General features: G+C 35.8%; 1 protein-coding gene across 1 annotated transcript; it reads right to left on the bottom strand.

Moving 5' to 3' along the window:
- Nucleotides 1–2,669: 2,669 nt before the first annotated feature.
- Nucleotides 2,670–11,506, bottom strand: LOC143632192 (uncharacterized). The gene is made up of 5 exons (XM_077100764.1): nt 11,275–11,506; nt 7,597–7,686; nt 7,063–7,112; nt 5,428–5,504; nt 2,670–3,021 (listed from the first exon to the last, which is right to left on the bottom strand). The coding sequence occupies exons 1-5, from the start codon at nt 11,504–11,506 to the stop codon at nt 2,670–2,672; spliced, it is 801 nt and encodes a 266-aa protein (XP_076956879.1).
- Between the last annotated feature and the right edge of the window lie 7,816 nt (nt 11,507–19,322).

Raw genomic sequence — 19,322 nt, 5'->3', positions numbered from 1 at the left:
ACGTTTAGCACGTTAATTTCATTTGTACGTTAACTTTTCCTATATATATATGAAGATATATCACTTACGATCCGTAAGTCATAAAATTTTAAATATAATAATAATAAAATAAGTTAAGTTGTTAAAATATAGACTTTTACTCTCAAGTGGTGAATCGGTAATCAGAAACACAACAGAAAACACAGAACGTATTGCCAACTTGCAAATATTATTAATCAGAAAATCTACATAAAAAAACTGATTACATAGGAGAGTATTTATAATAACTAGCTAACTCCTAGTTTTACTCTACTTCAAATACACTATCTTTATCTAACAAACATTAGTAGATAAACCAAACTCGTTTAAACTATTATCTTATTATTAGACCAAGTGTAATTGACTTCAAACTCTCCAAATACTGAACTCCCGGTTTGGCCCGACTCATCGAAACCGGTTCGATAATTCCCGACATTCACCCCCTGAATTTCTGAACCGTATTCGGGAGTTCTTCAATTCCAAGTAAATCTCGCATTTCCTTGAACTTGATCTTTGCTAGTGCCTTCGTTAGTATATCAGCTCGTTGCTCGCTTCCGCTGATGTGAAAAACATCTACTTCTTCGGCTTCAAAACATTCTCGAATAAAATGATAACAAGACTTTATATGCTTAGTTCTTTTGTGGAACACGAGATTCTTTACGAGTGCAATAGCCGAGGTATTGTCAATGTAAAGATTTACTCTTTGAGGCGGTTCACCCAACAACACACTTAGTAACTCGTGAAACCATACCGCCTAACATGCTGCTTCTGTAGCAGCCATATACTCGGCCTCACAAGACGAGAGAGCCACGATTCCTTGCTTTTGCGAACACCATGAAACCGGCTTGTTTCCAAAATAAAATATATGTCCCGGCGTGCTTCAACCGTCATCCGGGTCAATATTGAGATTACTATCACAAAAACCAACAAACCTCTTCGTTCCTCCTCGTTCATAATTAATCCCGAACCCAACAGTTCCTTTTACATACCTCCGAAACTGTTTTATAGCTGACCCGTGAGACTCTCATTGACTTTACATGTACCGACTTACCACCCCGACCGAGTATGCAAGATCGGGTCGGGTGTGAAGTAAATATCTAAGACAGCTGACAACTTTTCGGTATTCGGTTGGGTCGATCTCGGCTTCATCTTTAGCTTTCGAAAACTGCAACCCGGACTCCATAGGAACAAGAGTCGAGTTACCCGGTTCCATCCCGGATTGAGCCAAAATCTTCCTCGCATAAGCCTCCTGCTTAATTTTAATTCCACCTTGCTCTTGTGAACCTCGATTCCAAGGTAATACGTTAATTTTCTGAGGTCTGACATCTCGAACTTAGACGCCATTCCTTTCTTGAACTCGTTAATAATTCTCAAGCTTGTGCGTGTTACAAATAACTCATCAACGTAAACAACAACAATTAGTAAATTTTTCCGCATGTCTTGCGGTACACCGAATGTTCTTTTGAGCAACGAACGAACTTCATATCCTTTTAATATCTGATCCAACTTGGTATTCCAAGCTCTCGGTGGTTGTCTCAACCCGTACAAGGCTTTAAAAAACTTATAAACCTTGTATTCATCGCCCCATTTTTCAAAGCCTTCTGGTTGAGGCACGTACACGTCTTCTTTTAACTCGCTGTGTAAAAACGCGTTTTTCACGTCTATGTGGTGAATTTCCCATTCGTTGGCAGCCGATAAAGCAATCAATAAGCGAACGGTCTCGATACGGGCTACGGGTGCAAATACCTCATCGAAATCAATCCCATGCTGCTGAACATAACCTTTCGCCACCAAACGGGCCTTGTGCTTAACACCATCTGAATTCCTTTTAACCTTGAATACCCACTTTACCGCTATAACTTTAACACCATTCGGTGGCTCTACAAACCTCCAAGTTTCGTTCTTCATGATGGAGTCAATTTCAGCTCGCATAGCCTTCATCCACTAGCTTTTTTTTCTTGCTTCGTCATAACAATTTTGCTCCTCATCAGTCGTAAGCCAAAGTTCATCATAGTCGAGATCAACGTGTAGTACATAATCATCAAGTTTTTGGGGTAAAATGTGAACTCGCTTAGATATGTGAATTCCGGTTTGAGTTCGGACCTGGTTTAAGGCTGTTACTAGGTCTGTTGACTGGCCAGTTGACTGCTCAGTTTGGACTGTAGGCTGCCCAAAATGGGCTATTTCAGTTGCTGCACTTTATGGGCTCAAATCACAGCTTATTGTCTAACTTGTGCTACCATTTTCAGCAGATTCTGAGCCCCTCGATGAACCTGACTGGCTACTGTCAATATTAGGCTCATTCCTAGTAGGATATATCAATCCAAGTCCAGAATGCACCAAATTTCCCCACACATATGTGAACATACCCGATTCACTCTGTTTTCTTTCAACCGGTTCATTCCAGTTCCAGCTAGTTCCTTCGTTAAAAATCATGTCCCGACTTACATGAATTTTTCTGGTTCTTGGGTTGTATAAACGATTTTCCTTTGAGCCCGGTTCGGTTACGAGATGAACTAGTGATATTGAGCTATCGTCTAACTTCTTTAAATGCGTAGCTTCAACTTTAGCATATGCCATACACCCAAATACTTTTATATGCTTCACACTCGGTTTTCTTCCCTTTAACTTCTCATACGACGTTTGATTGATTAAAGCTTGGGTTGGTACCCGGTTGATAAGGTATGTTGCGTGACGGGCAGCTTCCCCCCACAAATAATTAGGACTTGTAATGCTTTCATTATGCTCCGAGTCATCTCCATAAGAGTCTGATTTCGATGCTCCACCATACCATTCTGTTGAGGTGTATATGGCGCGGTGAGAGGTCGAATGACCCCATTAGCTTCACAAAAATCTCCAAATTCGTGTGAAGTGAATTCTCCTCCCCTATCGGTTCGGAGTGTTTTGATTATCTTCTCGGTTTCTTTTTCGACAAGCGCCTTAAATTTCTTAAACATGTCGAAAGCATCACTCTTTTCCTTCAAAAAGATTATCCACATATACCTTGAAAATCATCAATTAAAACAAAAATAAATTTGTTACCTCCGAGTGTTGTCGGTGTTATTGGTCCGCATAAATCACCATGTATTAGTTCTAGAACTCGAGTAGCCCGATACAAGGTTACGTTCTGGAATGCGTTTCTCGTTTGTTTTCCCACCAAACACTACTCACATAAGTTCTCCCCATGTTGGATATTTGGCAACCCGTGTACCATTTACTTTTTCACCATGGAATTTAGTTTGTTAAAACTGATATGACCGAGACTTGCATGCCACCTCCACGTGTCTTTCTCAATCACCGTCATTAAGCACACAGGGCTTCCAACCTTCAACTTTATCTTGTAAAGTCGGTTACTCGTTCTTGATACTTTCATCAATAACCTGTCACACCCCGAAAACTTAACTTAGCTTAATTTAGTTTAGTTTAGCAGCAGAATACTTAATTACTATGTTTCGGGCGGTGACAGACGCCGATTAGCCACACAATATTTAAACACACACCTCCATAAATGTACAAGTTGGACATTTATTAATTTAAAACACGAGTGTAAGTTATCAGAGTACATATTATTTAACATTTTTATGTCCAACTATCGGGATGTAGATTCATCCCTATTTTCCCCAAATCTCCTTCACGAAGCTCCCTGTTTTCCTTTACCTGAAAACACATTTAAGATATACGTCAACACAATGGTTGGTGAGTTCTCAATTTAATAAAACCTTACGAATTATTATTTGTCGGCTTATGCCACTTGGTCCACACGTGACCAAGATTCTCAATTTATTGCCTTGCCTTTAATTGGCCTAGGTCCACTTTCACTTCACACACGAAAATTTTTCAAGTTTTTACACTGGTCCTCGCTTTACCACGAGGGACCATTTGGCCCCCCTTTCGCTATATAAGCGAAAGTGCATAAAATTCAACATTTTATTTAACAAGTGTGATAGTTATAGACTAGCTAGGAATATAACAAATATATGACTCTCTTAAATCTATAATCAAAGCGTACAATAATCAAAATATTTATCACTTACCCCACCGGCGCAACCGGTGATGATAGGGCGTCACCCCGATAGATCAATCAATATTTCTATGCCTATTTAACAGTTAATGATTATAAGGCTGTGGAATTGTTCCCGATTTTTACCCACGACAGCCTGACCAATTTGGTCAAATTTAAAGTCATTCCAATACTACAGTTGTCAAGATAAAACGCGTTTTGACACAAACGTGTTTTCCCCAAAAACATTTATAAAATCATTTAAATGTGTTAAAACAGTGGGGATTTATGAGAAACTCACCTCGACTGTTAATTTGTCGGTTTTGTCCCCTTCTCGTGTCCTATTCATTTAGTACATGTTTTTAATAATTTATTTCCCATAAAGTTCTTAAGTTGTTCCTCAAATTAAGTGTTCACACTAGCTCTTTTAAAAGTTCAATAAGTTTTACAATTTTTAGTTCATTTACTCAAGCACACATCACAAGTTCACATATATGCAAGCACGTATATATATATATATATGTGTGTGTATATATATATATGAAAATATATGTGTACATATGTCTCTATATTTTCATATGCACTTAAATATACTTAGCATTAATTTTCCTTAAAATTGTTTATTAAATATTAATAGAATCGCGCGTTGCGGCGGGGAAGCAATGGGAATGTGTTCTGTATGAGGTCGGTTTGCGGTGCGTTGGTGATGCAAAGAGAATTCAGTCAATAACTGTTTAGGGCAATGTGGTGAAGGCATGACCGGTGTAAGTGAACAAACGATTTATATAGTTGAATAAGAAACATAGCTATTGTGATTAGAGTTGGATAGTAGGAAACCCGTGCGATGCGGCGGGGACGTGAAGGGTTTTCGGTGACATCAATTCGGTTCTTTACAATAACGGTATAAACTCTTTTTAACAGGAAAAACGGTTTTACTATATCCCACTCCATTGCTTCTCCTCACTTACCTAAATACAATAAGAGTTTAATATTCAAAATATCATTCAACCCATGAAATTCAATATTTACAAGTTAAATGTGTACGTAAATCATTTTTTTGAGGCTTGTCCGAGATAAAGAAAAATGTAAATACTTCGACGTGCTACATTATTTCACCATAATAGTATTTAATATATACAAAGTACCACAAATCAACAACTTTTGACATCACAAAAACCCAAACTATTATAAGTTTCAAAACACACAAAAAGCATATGCCTCATGGTACAAACTAAGATTCAACGGGTTCATGGAAATTAGATCCCGCATATACTACAACTGATCTCAATTCTTCTTCAATCCTCAGAAGCTACAGTTTTAAAAAGCCACAATTAAGATCAATAATTTGGGGTACTAAAGATCGGGTACTTAAGATGATAACATTAATAATAAAAGATAATCAAGATTACCTGGTCGTATTTGCGAGGCGTTCTAAATGACAAGGAGCTCCCATGTTGATCTGACCCTGTTCGAGTTTTTTAGAATCCTATTATTAGAAAGAATAAACTATATGTCCCAACTGTTTAACGTGCGAGAGTATACGTAACTTACATATGTCTGCCACCCAAACACTTACAAAACTGTTTATTGTGCGTTTGGTTTTAACGCACATCCAAACATCCTTAAAATCTGTCTTGGTTTTGTAAAAAAATTTTGAGTGTCAACCAAGGGTACAAAACGGTAACCGTAACCAAACTTTTAGTTATTTCAATTAATTCTGCTGACTGGTCCAGTTGGTTAATCTTAATTGTCTTAGGCTGCAATTAGAAAACAGTAAAAACCGAACAAGATGCCCAGGTCGAGTAATGGGCCAAAACAGGTTCGGTTAAAACGGCCCATTTTTTATGTTAGTTAAAACAAACCGAGTTAATTTAGTTTGACCATCAAACAATTGTAATGCGTTACTTGTGATTACAAAAACTAAACATAATAATCTAAATTAGCCTAAACAAATGCAAGAAGTTCGTTTATGTTCGTTTAATTAATAAATAATCGAACATGAAAAAAGTATTGTTCGTTTAGTTAAGCAAACACTTTTTTATAGAATATCTTGTTTAAGAAAGAAAAAACAGTTTTTTATTGCTCATATTAGCTCTTCCTGGAATCAAATCCAGTTGACATGCGTTTATTACTTATTAGAAAATGAACCTGAAAGCAGTTATCTTTTTAGGTAGAAAAGAAGAATAATACCTTCATTTAATGAATTTGATTATGGAGATCATTAACATCACCCTCAGCGTATGTGTTAGTTTTGCCCGATGTAAAATAGTTTTAGCAGAACACCTGTATATTTCCATAAAAGAGCTTCAAGTTGTAAATCATTTAATCTTAAAAGTCAACAAACAGGTTAGTTTCAAAAGAAATTTAGACTATATGGTAATGAAAAAATAGAAATATCAGTGCAAGTGGTTTATTATGCATTAAACAATAAAATCTAGAGCTCGCTTATTTTTATCTTAACGGGCTGGCATAAGTCGTTTACAAACTGATGACCCGGTTCATTTATCTTAACGAGCTGAAATGTTGATCTAGATCTCGCTCATGAAAAGTTCAAGCCAAGTCATTTATTTTTTATAAAAAGTACTTATTTTATTACACATACTGATACATATACAAAAAATGATAATATAATTATACATAATTAATAAGATGCAAATTTTATTATTTATAAACACTAATATTTAGATAAGGCCACCATAGACTGCACTTAGTCAAGCAAGCGTTGTTAATTATTTCTAATTAAATTCAGTTACATAAATAATAAAGCAAAACATATAAACTATAAATTCTCAATGATATTTGACTTTTAAAGTAAAACCTGCATAACTTAGAAGCAGTGTGAAAGAGCTGTTCCTTTAGTTATATAATAACTAAACCTGGAAAATAAAATATTTGACTTTTAAAGTCAAGCTTGCAGAATTTAAAAGCAATTTGAAATTACTATGAAGCCCTTAGGGTTGGGTAAGAAAAGAAAGTATTGACAAAAAATTGGGTTCAATTATGAGATATTGTATTCAGTTATGAATGAAAGCTTGATGTGTTACCTTAATGTAAACTGCACCTAGTAGCAGCAAGCAACCATCCACACTACACACTACCAATACAAAAGAACACACATTAATCATTAACAACAAGTTCAAAACCATTTTGTATAGTTTCAGTTGGTGCGTAACAGTTGAGACACAGCAAAATGGCAACCAATTTTGAAAGAAAAAAAGTAGAGGGCCCACGCTTCACCTATTCAAGAGACACCGGCAACATCTGAAAGCACAATACCGTTTCTGCTAGCACATCCTTGTTAATCTAATTTACCACAGAACCACAGCAGCAATTTACCATAGGCCTGTTTAGGCAAGTGTCTTTGAAAATAGCAACCATATGCCCCGTTCTTTAACAGAACCTTAAATAATACAAACCATTCCTCTTGTGTCCAACCTAGATTCTTTGAAAAGCACCAACATCAAGCCCTCCACTCAAACAAATCTTCCTTGCCATGGAATCTTAGCATAATAAAAATATATATACAAATATTAACGTAATGAAATGTACAAAATTTGAAATACTAAAACAAAGCTTACCAGCTCGGTTGTAGCACCAATCGGGATTGTATGAAGCAAGCGACTTGAATGTAGTGGCCTTGACAAAATTATTCCAATGTGAAAATCCATCTATAAAAAATGACAGCAAAATGACAGCAAATGAACAGAGTACAAGACCCAAATTTTAATAACTAAACCATCATTTCATACCACCTTACCTTAACCACTTTGTTCATCGAGATCATTTTGCCTAACATTCGCCGCCACTGGTCAAACACAAGCACAGACCTAGGTCAAAAAGAACCACAAACCTTAATGGAAGCCATAAAATTGTTTACATTTGCAGAAACACCACTCTTCATCTTTAACGCCTAGGTCAAATCGTCCCCTTCAGATACCTTCAAATCGAGCAAGATGAAGAAGAAAATTTTGACCAATGCAATCAATTTTGACCTTTCCTTACTGATTTCTTCCTCGTTGATCAGAGAAAGAGAGATACAGAGAGGGAGAGAGAGATCGGTGATGGTGGAAAGGGAACCATTTAGGGGAAAATTATTTGAATTGCTTTGTTCCGAAAATGAAAGGGAAAGAAAAAGGGGGTGGGTCAGAGAAATTTTTTGCAATGGTTCAGAATGAAATTTTGAGTTTAATTACCCAACAATAATGTGTTGTACAAATCTTCATCATCTCTTTCCAATATTTACCTTCATTTTCTCATCAAGTAATCAGTCACTTGTTATAATAACATGAACATGAACATGAACAATAGTAATAAAAAACCTAAAAATCTATGGCATAAACACATACATACAGGGTAAATGATGAACATATCAATATATAATTTCTATGTACTAATATATTCATGTACAAAAAGTGATAATTAAAATTAGGGTTTTGTCAGAGCTTGTTTGGTAGGGGCTATGTCTTTCGAATATGGGTCATTGATGGCCTCAACTGAGAACAAAGAACAACATCAAATTGATTAAGTTAGTAACGAATTTGAACATAATTGAATAATATGAGGTTGAAGAGGAGATTACCAGAATGTTCGATGAAGGTTTGAGCTCCGGGTCTTCCCAATTTCTCATCCATTAAATAAGCAGGTCTATGAGTCAATAAAAATACCGATCAGAGACACAAAGGAAGAGAAGCATTGAATGATCGGCGTAACTGGCTAATTGAAGTCGCTTGATGGCTTGAATGATTGTAACAGACGCCAGAGAATTGAATGATCAAGGGTGAATTATAATTAATGTTCCGGAGTTTGAATGTGAGAGAAAGCTGGGTGACGAAAGGCCGCCTATCTGCTATCTGCTTTACAATGTAATATAGATTAATATAATATTTTAAGTTTGAATGTGATGGAATTACCCTTTTATTCTACTTATTTAATTAAGTCCTTTTAACACTTATAATTTTTATGTTTTAAAAGATGTTTTACCGATTTAGCCGGTTTTTCATTAAACGTTAATTCGGTTAATATTTTTAAGCAAAACCTTAATCTTCATAGTTAGAGTATATATATATTACAAGTTAGCTTGTAAAAATGTATTTTTGTCAGTTTTGTTCAATTATTAACAAAACGAGTGTTTTTCGCGTCGTCTTTCGCGACGTGAATCGCTTATTGCCAAGCCTTACCATCTTGGCCTTATTACACTTGATATGATGTGTAATATATATAAGATACTGGGTTTTAGGAGCTATTTTGTTTCAGCTCATAAAATCCTTGTCGGGTAAAGACGATTTTTCGACTAGTTCAGCAACTGATACTCGTTTTGAACCAAATAAAGCATGCTAATCATATTTTATACTAAATCAAAATTTTATAACATATAAATATCTTACAAATTTTCAGATTTATAAATATTACTTATTTTTTTATTTTCATTAATTATAAACATGCATTAAATTTTTCCTTAACATTCTTTTTGTCATGCATTTAAACCTCTACTTATTATATCATTGTCCAATGATTTAGAACATTTATTATTTTTGAAAAATTTAGATTTCATATACTTATTATTTTTACTTTTCAAAAACTCTTTAATATGCATTACATGTATAATTTCCGTATTGTATGTTTGCAAACTAGAATGTTATATAACATGAACATATTAGGTTTTTACATTTGATTTTCATATGGTTCTAAGTGACTCTTTTATTAGTGTATGGGTTCCATTAATCTATTTTTAAGATCCATGTTTGTGTTGTAGTTCGTTATGCATGCAAGCAATACTAATCACCATGATGCATACATGCATGCAATACATATACACATTCATAAACATACATGCATTCATACATACTCTCTCTCTCTACCTCATGGCTCTCTCTCTCTATATCTCAACCCTATTCCATTTTTAGTTCCATTTTCAAGTCCTTTATGCTTTAAAATCACTAAACCGAGTTTAACCAAGATGAAAATGGATTGATATGCATGTGTGTTTGCATGTGCATGTGGGTTTCAGGTTCCACATACACACACAAACACTCACGGTTTCATACACACACATACCCTAGGGTTTCAATCTTCCATTTTCATATAGGTTTACGGTTTAGTAGCTTGTGTGAACCCTTTCAAGGTGTAAGAACAATGTTTTGCATCCAAATCTTGAAGAACAAGGTTAGGGTTCGGATTTTAACCTTAGGGCTTAGAATAGAGATGAAAGAAGGTGATCTTAGTGGCTCTAAATGGTTGTTTATGCTTCAATCCTTCCTACTTTGCTCCTACTCCATCTTCTTGGATTCAACTTAGGGTTTTTAGGTGTGATGGAGATGGTGTAGTGTAAGAGAGAAAGAAAGAAGTGTGTGTGTGTGTGTGTGGGTTCGGCCGAGAGAGGGAGAGGGAGGGGGAAAGAGTGGGGTGGTGGTTTGTGTTGGGAAGTGGTGGTATGGGGAAGTGATAGTATGATAAATAGGGGAAGTAATGTAACACTTGGCATAATTTCATGAGTGTGGGTTACTTGGAAAACTCCCACGCTTCCAACATCTCAAAGCTAGGTCTTAGGTGGTGGTCATGTGGACGGCTGGGGGGGTTGGTATTACATTTTATTTTATTAATTAAGTTATAAAAGTTTGTATAATAACCTTACTTTGTTATATTTAATAACTTTTAACTAGTTAGGCTTATTTATATGCAAAACCGATTACATGTTCGAATTCCTCATAAAATTAGCTTCGAAACCATATAAAGATGTAAATTTTTAGAGTTGATTGGTTTCGGGTCCTTACGGTGTTCGGTACAGGCTTTTGTTCGCTTATTATTCCGTCTTTGTGAATCGAACCTTCTAGAATTATGTTTATGTCCTAACATTAATATTTTATCTTTACTTATATTATTTTAAGTCACTCCCGACCTTTGGGAATTTATTTGGATTGTTAGCCTAACCCGGGTTATTGTCCGTATCTCTTTTGCCCAGTATTCGCTATACGCCAAAAAGGAACTTTTTGAACATAATATAACACACATAATTTCGAATTCTTGGACTAAAATATTGATGTTATTATTATTCATAATATTACATTACAAAGTGAACCCGGATTACATTAGTGCTTAATTAGACTTAGAAAGACCGGGTATCACATAACCGACCCTCGGTATCGTGCATCATTAGGAACTCATTCTTCATCTAAACATCGCACCCCGAATCGATTGCTTGTCCAAGACTGATTATATTACTTTTTAGTTCCGGTATGTAATATATTTCAGTCATTAACCTTTGTTCACCTGATTTTTCTTAGAAAAGTATCGACCATTACCCTTAATCTCAACGCACGACCCGTCACCAAACCTAACTTTACCGGTTATCCGTTCGTTCAACTCCAAGAAAAACCCACGATTTCCCGTCATATGATTACTAGCCCCATTATCCAAATACCAAACGTCTTCCATCTTGGTGTCGTTTTCATATCGATCCGGCCTTAAACGCTCCTCGTTCAAGTGGACCATTTCGTGCAATAAACGACCCCATCGGCTTTTTCGGTTTCAGCTACGTTCGCCTCCTATTGTTTTGGTGGTTTTCGGTCCGGACACATTGACGCGAAGTGTCCGAGCTGGTCACATCTATAACATTGCACCTTGGACCGATATTTCTTAGGCTTGGCTATTCCTGAGCTTGAACCAGCCTCGTTATTAACCTGCTCTCGATCTTGACTACCAGACCTACCACGTCCACGACCCCGGTTCCCATAACTACCTCGTCCTCGACCCCGAACATTATCACATTTTCTGTTATTATATGAGGTCGGACCTGCCAAACATTAGCCTCCCTTCCGCATGTAGTTCTTCGTTACCGATTTGTTCCTCGTAAGACTTCAATCGACTGACCACATCATCATATCCAACTTCCTTCAAATTAACTATTTGTTCAATTGAAGCAACAATGTGAATATACCTTCGGGGAAGGCTAGTAAGAAACTTCTTGATGAGCTTTTTCTCATCCACAACCTCACCGAGTGATGTGGATCTTGAAGCAACACCGGACAACCTGTTGGAATAGTCGTCAATAGTTTCTGTCTCCTTCATTCTCATGTTGTCAGGTTTTTGAGTTAGCGTTTGTAATCTAGCCTCTCTTACTCGATCAGTACCCATGTGACGAGTTTTAGGTGCCGCCCTCATCTCCTTGGCGGTAGCCATGTTCCCGACTTACATAATCTGATCTTTGGGAATTGCTTGAAATAAGAGAGCAACAGCCAAACTATTCTGTTTGGCATCTTGAGATCCTGGATCAATCGCATCCCAAACCCCATGTACATTAAAAATCGCCCTCATCTTCAGAGCCCACACGGTGTAATTAATCGAGTTTAACATCGGGCAATGAAGGGCCGGTGTCCCACTGTCCTTAGCCGCTCCCGATGCCGAACTAGAACTCGATTAAACCATGTCTAACCTTCTTCTTGGTCGACTGTACTTCAAATAAAAAGACTTTGGTGTTGGTGGCTCTGAATCTAGAACGTGACTATAAACCCTAGTCACATTGCAGCTATTCTCTTAACCCAACTTAGAACGTCTCCTTTGTTGAATCTCCACAGCAGCAGGTCTTGATCAGAACTAAGCTCTGATATCAATTCAAGTTAGGGGTGTTCTTCATGTTATTTATTCGGGTTTCAGGTTGTTTGGGTCGGGTTGTTTGGGTTTGAGCTAAAAAAAAATTGACCCAAGAACTGACCCAAATAAGTTTGGTTTGTTTGGGTTTCGGGTTATACGGGTCGGGTAAATTCGGGTTGGGTTTCGGGTTTAACAAATTAAAAAAAAATTCCACCTTTAACAATATTATAAATTAAAAAACCATATTCCAAGCCGTTATAAAACCATAAGATACAACCATGTTCAACGATAGCATATATTATTTAGCAAAACATGAAATTTATCATACAAGAATGCATTAGACTGGATGAAGGAGTGTTGTAGCATGTGGATTAATACTTGTGTAGATTGAAGAAACATGCTCAATTAATATTGGTTTAAATACTACACTGTTTAGGTTGTTGAATTGAAGATACATTCTCCGCATGCTTTATGGTCACTAATACATTGGGATGTGATAGATCCAATATTAATTGGAGTCTTTAGAACAACCGAACAATACATAAGGTCACTGTGCTACTTTATCGCTAAACTATCCTATAAAATTAGGGATACATGCATCGATTTATTATACTTCGGGTTATTCGGGTCAACCCGAATCAAGGTATTTCAACCCAAATACCGACCCGAATATTTTATTTCGGGTTCGGGTTAGGAGTTTAATCGGTTCGGGTGAATTCGGGTTGGGTTATTTGGGCTAAAATATCCTATAAAATTAGGGATACATGCATCGATTTATTATACTTTGGGTTATTCGGGTCAACCCGAATCAGGGTATTTCAACCCAAATACCGACCCGAATATTTTATTTCGGGTTCGGGTTAGGAGTTTAATCGGTTCGGGTGAATTCGGGTTGGGTTATTTGGGTCTCGGGTCGCTTCGATTCGGGTTTGTTATTCGGGTACGGTTAAAAAACACACCCCTAATTCAAGTGGTGACTCGGTAATCAAAAACACAGCAAAAAACACAGAATGTATTGCCAACTTGCAAATATTATTAATCGGAAAATCTACATAAAAAAACTGATTACATAGGAGAGTATTTATAATAACTAGCTAACTCCTAGTTTTAATCGACTTCAAATACACTATCTTTATCTAATAAACATTAGTAGATAAACCAAACTTGTTTAAACTATTATCTTATTATTTGTAACATCCTCGTTTTGAAATTTATTTAAATAAAATAATAAGAGCCTATTTTATCGCGTGTCGTTAGTTAAAGTGATTTAATTTGACTAAGTAGTAAGATGATAGGATAAGTAATGAAGGGACTATGGGCTTGAAAAGGATCACAGGCCTAAACCTTGGGCCTAGCCTATTTAAACATCCCCTAAAACCCTAAATATCTCACCATCATCCTTTCAATCATCAGACACACACACTCACAACATAAACCCCATGAGCACTCAAACATTTAATCTTTCCATTCAATCCAAGATCTAGGGTTAAAAGTTGATATCCTGCTCATCTGAGAAGGAGCTCAAGTTAGGATTCCAAGTAACCAAGATCTAGCCTTGTCTCACTACAAATAAAATGCCATTTAGTGCATACGTTTTTAATGGCATTTTGCTCTTGTGCCACTAATTTAGGTTTCTTAATGGCACTTTGTGTATGCCATCTTTGCTTATAACACATTTTTAGTGGCATTTAGTTTTAATGCCACTAATTTATGGTTTTAGTGTCACTTTGTGCATGCCACTGAAAATCTAGTGTCATGCGTTTTTAATGGCATTTAGCTCTTGTGCCACTAATTTAGGTTTTTAATGGCATTTTGCGTATGCCATCTTTGCTTATAACACATTTTTAGTAGCATTTAGTTTTAATGCCACTAATTTATGATTTTAGTGGCACTTTACGTATGCCACTGAAAATCTAGTGTCGTGCGTTTTTAATGGCATTTAGCTCTTGTGCCACTAATTTAGGTTTTTAATGGCACTTTGTGTATGCCATCTTTGCTTATAACACCTTTTTAGTGGCATTTAGTTTTAATGCCACTAATTTATGGTTTTAGTGTCACTTTGTGTATGCCACTGAAAATCTAGTGTCATGCGTTTTTAATGGCATTTAGCTCTTGTGCAACTAATTTAGGTTTTTAATGGCACTTTGTGTATACCATCTTTGCTTATGACACCTTTTTAGTGGCATTTAGTTTTAATGCCACTAATTTATGGTTTTAGTGTCACTTTGTGTATGCCACTGAAAATCTAGTGTCATGCGTTTTTAATGGCATTTAGCTCTTGTGTCACTAATTTAGGTTTTTAATGGCACTTTGTGTATACCATCTTTGCTTATGACACCTTTTTAGTGGCATTTAGTTTTAATGCCACTAATTTATGGTTTTAGTGTCACTTTGTGTATGCCACTGAAAATCTAGTGTCATGCGTTTTTAATGGCATTTAGCTCTTGTGCCACTAATTTAGGTTTTTAATGACACTTTATGTATGCCATCTTTGCTTATGACACATTTTTAGTGGCATTTAGTTTTAATGTCACTAATTTATGGTTTTAGTGTCACTTTGTGTATGTCACTAAAAATCTAGTGTCATGCGTTTTTAATGGCATTTAGCTCTTGTGCCACTAATTTAAGTTTTTAATGGCACTTTGCGTATGCCATCTTTGCTTATGGCACATTTTTAGTGGCATTTAGTTTTAATATTGTATTCATAATTTCTTGATATTTATCTTTTCCCATATATTGGGTTTCGTTTTTATCACAAACGTGTCAAATGAAAAAACCAACCACACGGGATTTAAAGTAAATATAATAACTGATAAGGTGTTCTATGTCACCGATCCTATGAATAAAGATTCGGAGGTCGTCAGATATGTAAAAGTAAGAGATGCATTTGACATAGGAATTGTTGATAATCAAGTTGGTCCTTATTCAAATGATTGCACATTTGATGTCCCTAACTTGCATCTGGTTGGGGATGATGGTGAAGATGGCAAGGACATCACATCTGATATAGAACGTGAAGTAGATGATGAAGAAAACAATGATGATTCCTTTCTTTTTTGATTACTCATTAATATTATAAATTTGTAAGTATTCTTTGGGATACTTAATTTTTATTATTATTATTATTTTCATATTATCATACTTATGTCTGCAGGTGATGATGCATTTAGGAACAGTTTGAGCAAAGGCGGGCCTGGAAAAGCGTGATCGTTTGTAGATGAACATAAGTTTTTATTTTTTAATCCAAAACTGAGAGTTTGGACTTTTGACCTGGAGTTTTCTTTTGAGCATATTTAAGTTCACATTATCGATATGTTTTCGTGTGTGCACATTTTGATTGTGGTAGATTGTTTCTTTTAAAATGGATCTTGATCGATAAGTCTTTAGACCGGTTTATGTTGTTGATCGATGTGTTTTCTGATGTATCTTGTTTGCTGAGCTGGAAACTGTAACAGCATTTGTTTCTTGGCTAGCAGTGCTAACTGGAATTAATGGCAGACTTTATCTGCTGCTTCAATATAGCTGCAGCAGCTGATGGGGTAGCAATGTAGGCCCGCAGTAGCTGCAGCAGCCTTTACGGGATTTTTGGCCCGTTAACAAGAGTTATTGGTACTTCTTGTTTATATACAGATTTTTGGCCCGTTAACATATTATGAAAATCTTCATAAAGTTGTGAATGAAATAGTTGAAAAGTTGAAAGAAGTTGTCAGCCCGTTGACTGATTTACCAGTTAAACAAGCCCGGGGTATTGTCAAGCGGCTTTCTTCGGGTCCAGATGTTAAGACTATGTGCATTAGCAGTCAAGTCCCTTGATTCACCACTGCTCGGCCCATTTAATTTCATTTTCAAACTCATATTGACATCTGGATCTTGAATGTGCTCAACACAATACAGTCATGGATACCGGGAATCAGAGAGTATTACAGTGTTAATGATTTACTTTTTAACTTGACCTTCATAATTTATTTTGAGTAATTTGAAATATATGTCGATTAAATAGTTTTTATTTATTGTTAAAGGAAGATCCAAACAAGGAGTTGAACCAACTTTCTGATCTCTCCACATGTTTTCCTTCATAAAATAGAGCGGTTGACAAAATAAAATGGATGAGCTCGGTATCGGTACGGTACCGGTACCGAAAATCGTAAATTTTTGGTGCTGGCACCGAAATGTTCGGTTCGGTACAGGTACCGGTTCCAAAAACTCGAAACCTTGGTACTGATTCGGTACCGACGGTACCAAATCGGTACCAATTTCGGTACCGGTACCGGTACCAATCGGCAACATACCGATTTTTGCTCATCCCTAACTAGCACCACGAATTACAAACATCATCAAATAAAGCTACAAATCATATTACATCAAAATTTGATATTTATGTCAATTTTTTTTATATCTGAAAACAGCGACATGGATGTTATGTTATTTTTATTATCTCATAAACAAGGGTTTGATTTGGCTAACGGTGTTATGTAACTTATATCAATTAAGCAACTACAATAATATTATGGTAGACTATAATCTAAACTAAGTTAATAATTAATATCTAATGTTAGTCCGTTAGAAATATCCAGAAATTAACACATACATTACACTTCATTTCCTCTTACAAACTTAAACTCCTAATTAAAAATATCTATTTCGTTAACCGTTTTCTCTCTTCATATTAATACAAACTTCATGTCCAGAGACACAGAGAGCTGAGATGACAGCAAAGATCACCAGGCAACACCTTATGGAATTGCTATTTCGTTTCTAAACCTCAGATTCACTTATCTCATTAGGTAATTGCTATTCAGATTCACTTTCTAAACGGTTCTGAATGTTCGATTTCGTTTATTATCTTGATTTGTTGTTTCAAGTCGCGGATCTGAATGTTCGATTTGTGATAACAGAGATTTGTTTATGATTTGAGCTGTTAGGTTATCGTTTATAGAGATTTGTGTATGTTTGAGCTGTTAGGTTATTGTTTATAGAGATTTGTGTATGTTTGAGCTGTTAGGTTATCGTTTATATAGATTTGTTTACGACTGAGCTGTTAGGTTATCGTTTATAGAGATATGTTTACGACTGAGCTGTTAGGTTATCGTTTATAGAGATTTGTTTACGACTGAGCTGTTAGGTTATCGTTTATAGAGATTTGTTTACGACTAAGCTGTTAGGTTATCGTTTATAGAGATTTGTGTATGTTTGAGCTGTTAGGTTATCGTTTATATAGATTTGTTTTATGACTGAGCTGTTAGGTTATCGTTTATAGAGATATGTTTACGACTGAGCTATTAGGTTATCGTTTATAGAGATTTGTTTACGACTGAGCTGTTAGGGTATCGTTTAGAGAGATTTGTTTGTGACTGAGCTGTTAGGTTATCGTTTATAGATATTTGTTTATTATTGAGCTGTAATGAATCAATTTGTTAAATGTAGATATGGTCAATATGTTGTTTAATAATTAATATGCTTTTTTGAATGGATAGTATGGGTAAACGCAAGAGGCTACATATAATTTCTAGCAACTTGGAAGAGACTATTGAAGAAAATGTTGTAGATAATAAGCAGGTCGATCATCCCAATGAAATGCAAGGTGATCAATCAGATTCTGAAGAATGTCGGTCTACAAATGAACAAGGTATCGGTTAACCTAATGATGCTCGTGCTATTTGATCTTGTGAATTACTATGTGTTTCAGGTTTTTATATTGTATCACAGTCTTCCCTGTTCCTGTTTCTTTGAACCTCTTTGCTATAAAACACACTTCATTTTGTTAAACCATAAAACACACCTTGGTTTTAAAAAGCATTAAAAAGGGGCAATTGCATAATTAGAGGTGAGCAATAACCGAACTGAAAACCGCGAAAAACAAACCAAATTAACCTAAAAGCGGTTACGGTTTTGTTTAGGAGTACAATCATACATGCACCTTTAAACCTCCATTTCATGTAATTCTAAGCAAAAAGTTGGTTTAGGGGTACTCTTTGGGGTTCGGGTTGTTTGGGTCGAGTTGGGGCGTAATAGAAATTAACCCAAAGACCAATCCGTTTATAAGTGAGTTGTTCGAGTTTCAGGTAGAATTGATCGGGTTAAAACGGGTTGGGTTTTGGGTCACATTCAACCAACTAGTATAAGTATAAAGTATTCACCGTTTGTAAAGTTCTGTATGCGTTGGTCGGTTACCAACTAGTGATTAATACGAATTAATTTGATTGGAGTTTTATATGTAATTTTCAAACACTTAAAAATTTTGACAAAAAATCGACTGATTTGGACCCAGTTTGACTAACTACCGATCGGGTGAATAGAGTCAGTAGCATGTCGATTAGAGTTCAATCGATGACTAATCACGATTTTAGAACAATAGGTTCAATTCTACGGGTTTTGACAAAAAAAATTTGTCGAACAGCTAAATTAAACCAGCTGGATTTGCTAACGGTTTAGCGTTTTTAACTATTTTTTGAATTTTTTATTTTTTATTATTTTTTTATGTCTATCACCTTACTTAAAAATTAACGTAACGAACAACATTAATCTCTACTAACAGTACATATAACTTAAAAACAGTAAGTTGTATCATTTTTTTAATAATTAAAACTTGTTTAGGTGCTCTCAAAAATGTTAGAGGTTATACCCAAAAGGCTGAAACATGGAAAATGATTAGTGGTCAAAGAATAGTTGTCACCTTTAACCAGTTTGGACAACCCGTGGGGGATGAAGGTAACGAACT

The sequence above is a fragment of the Bidens hawaiensis genome, unplaced genomic scaffold, assembly GCF_021521415.1.
Source record: "Bidens hawaiensis isolate Kalapana, Puna unplaced genomic scaffold, B.hawaiensis_p1.1 tig00006368_1, whole genome shotgun sequence".
In the NCBI taxonomy this organism is placed as follows: Eukaryota; Viridiplantae; Streptophyta; class Magnoliopsida; order Asterales; family Asteraceae; genus Bidens; species Bidens hawaiensis.
The sequence above is the reverse complement of the archived record's forward strand: the minus strand, read 5'-3'. Positions and strand labels throughout refer to the sequence as shown.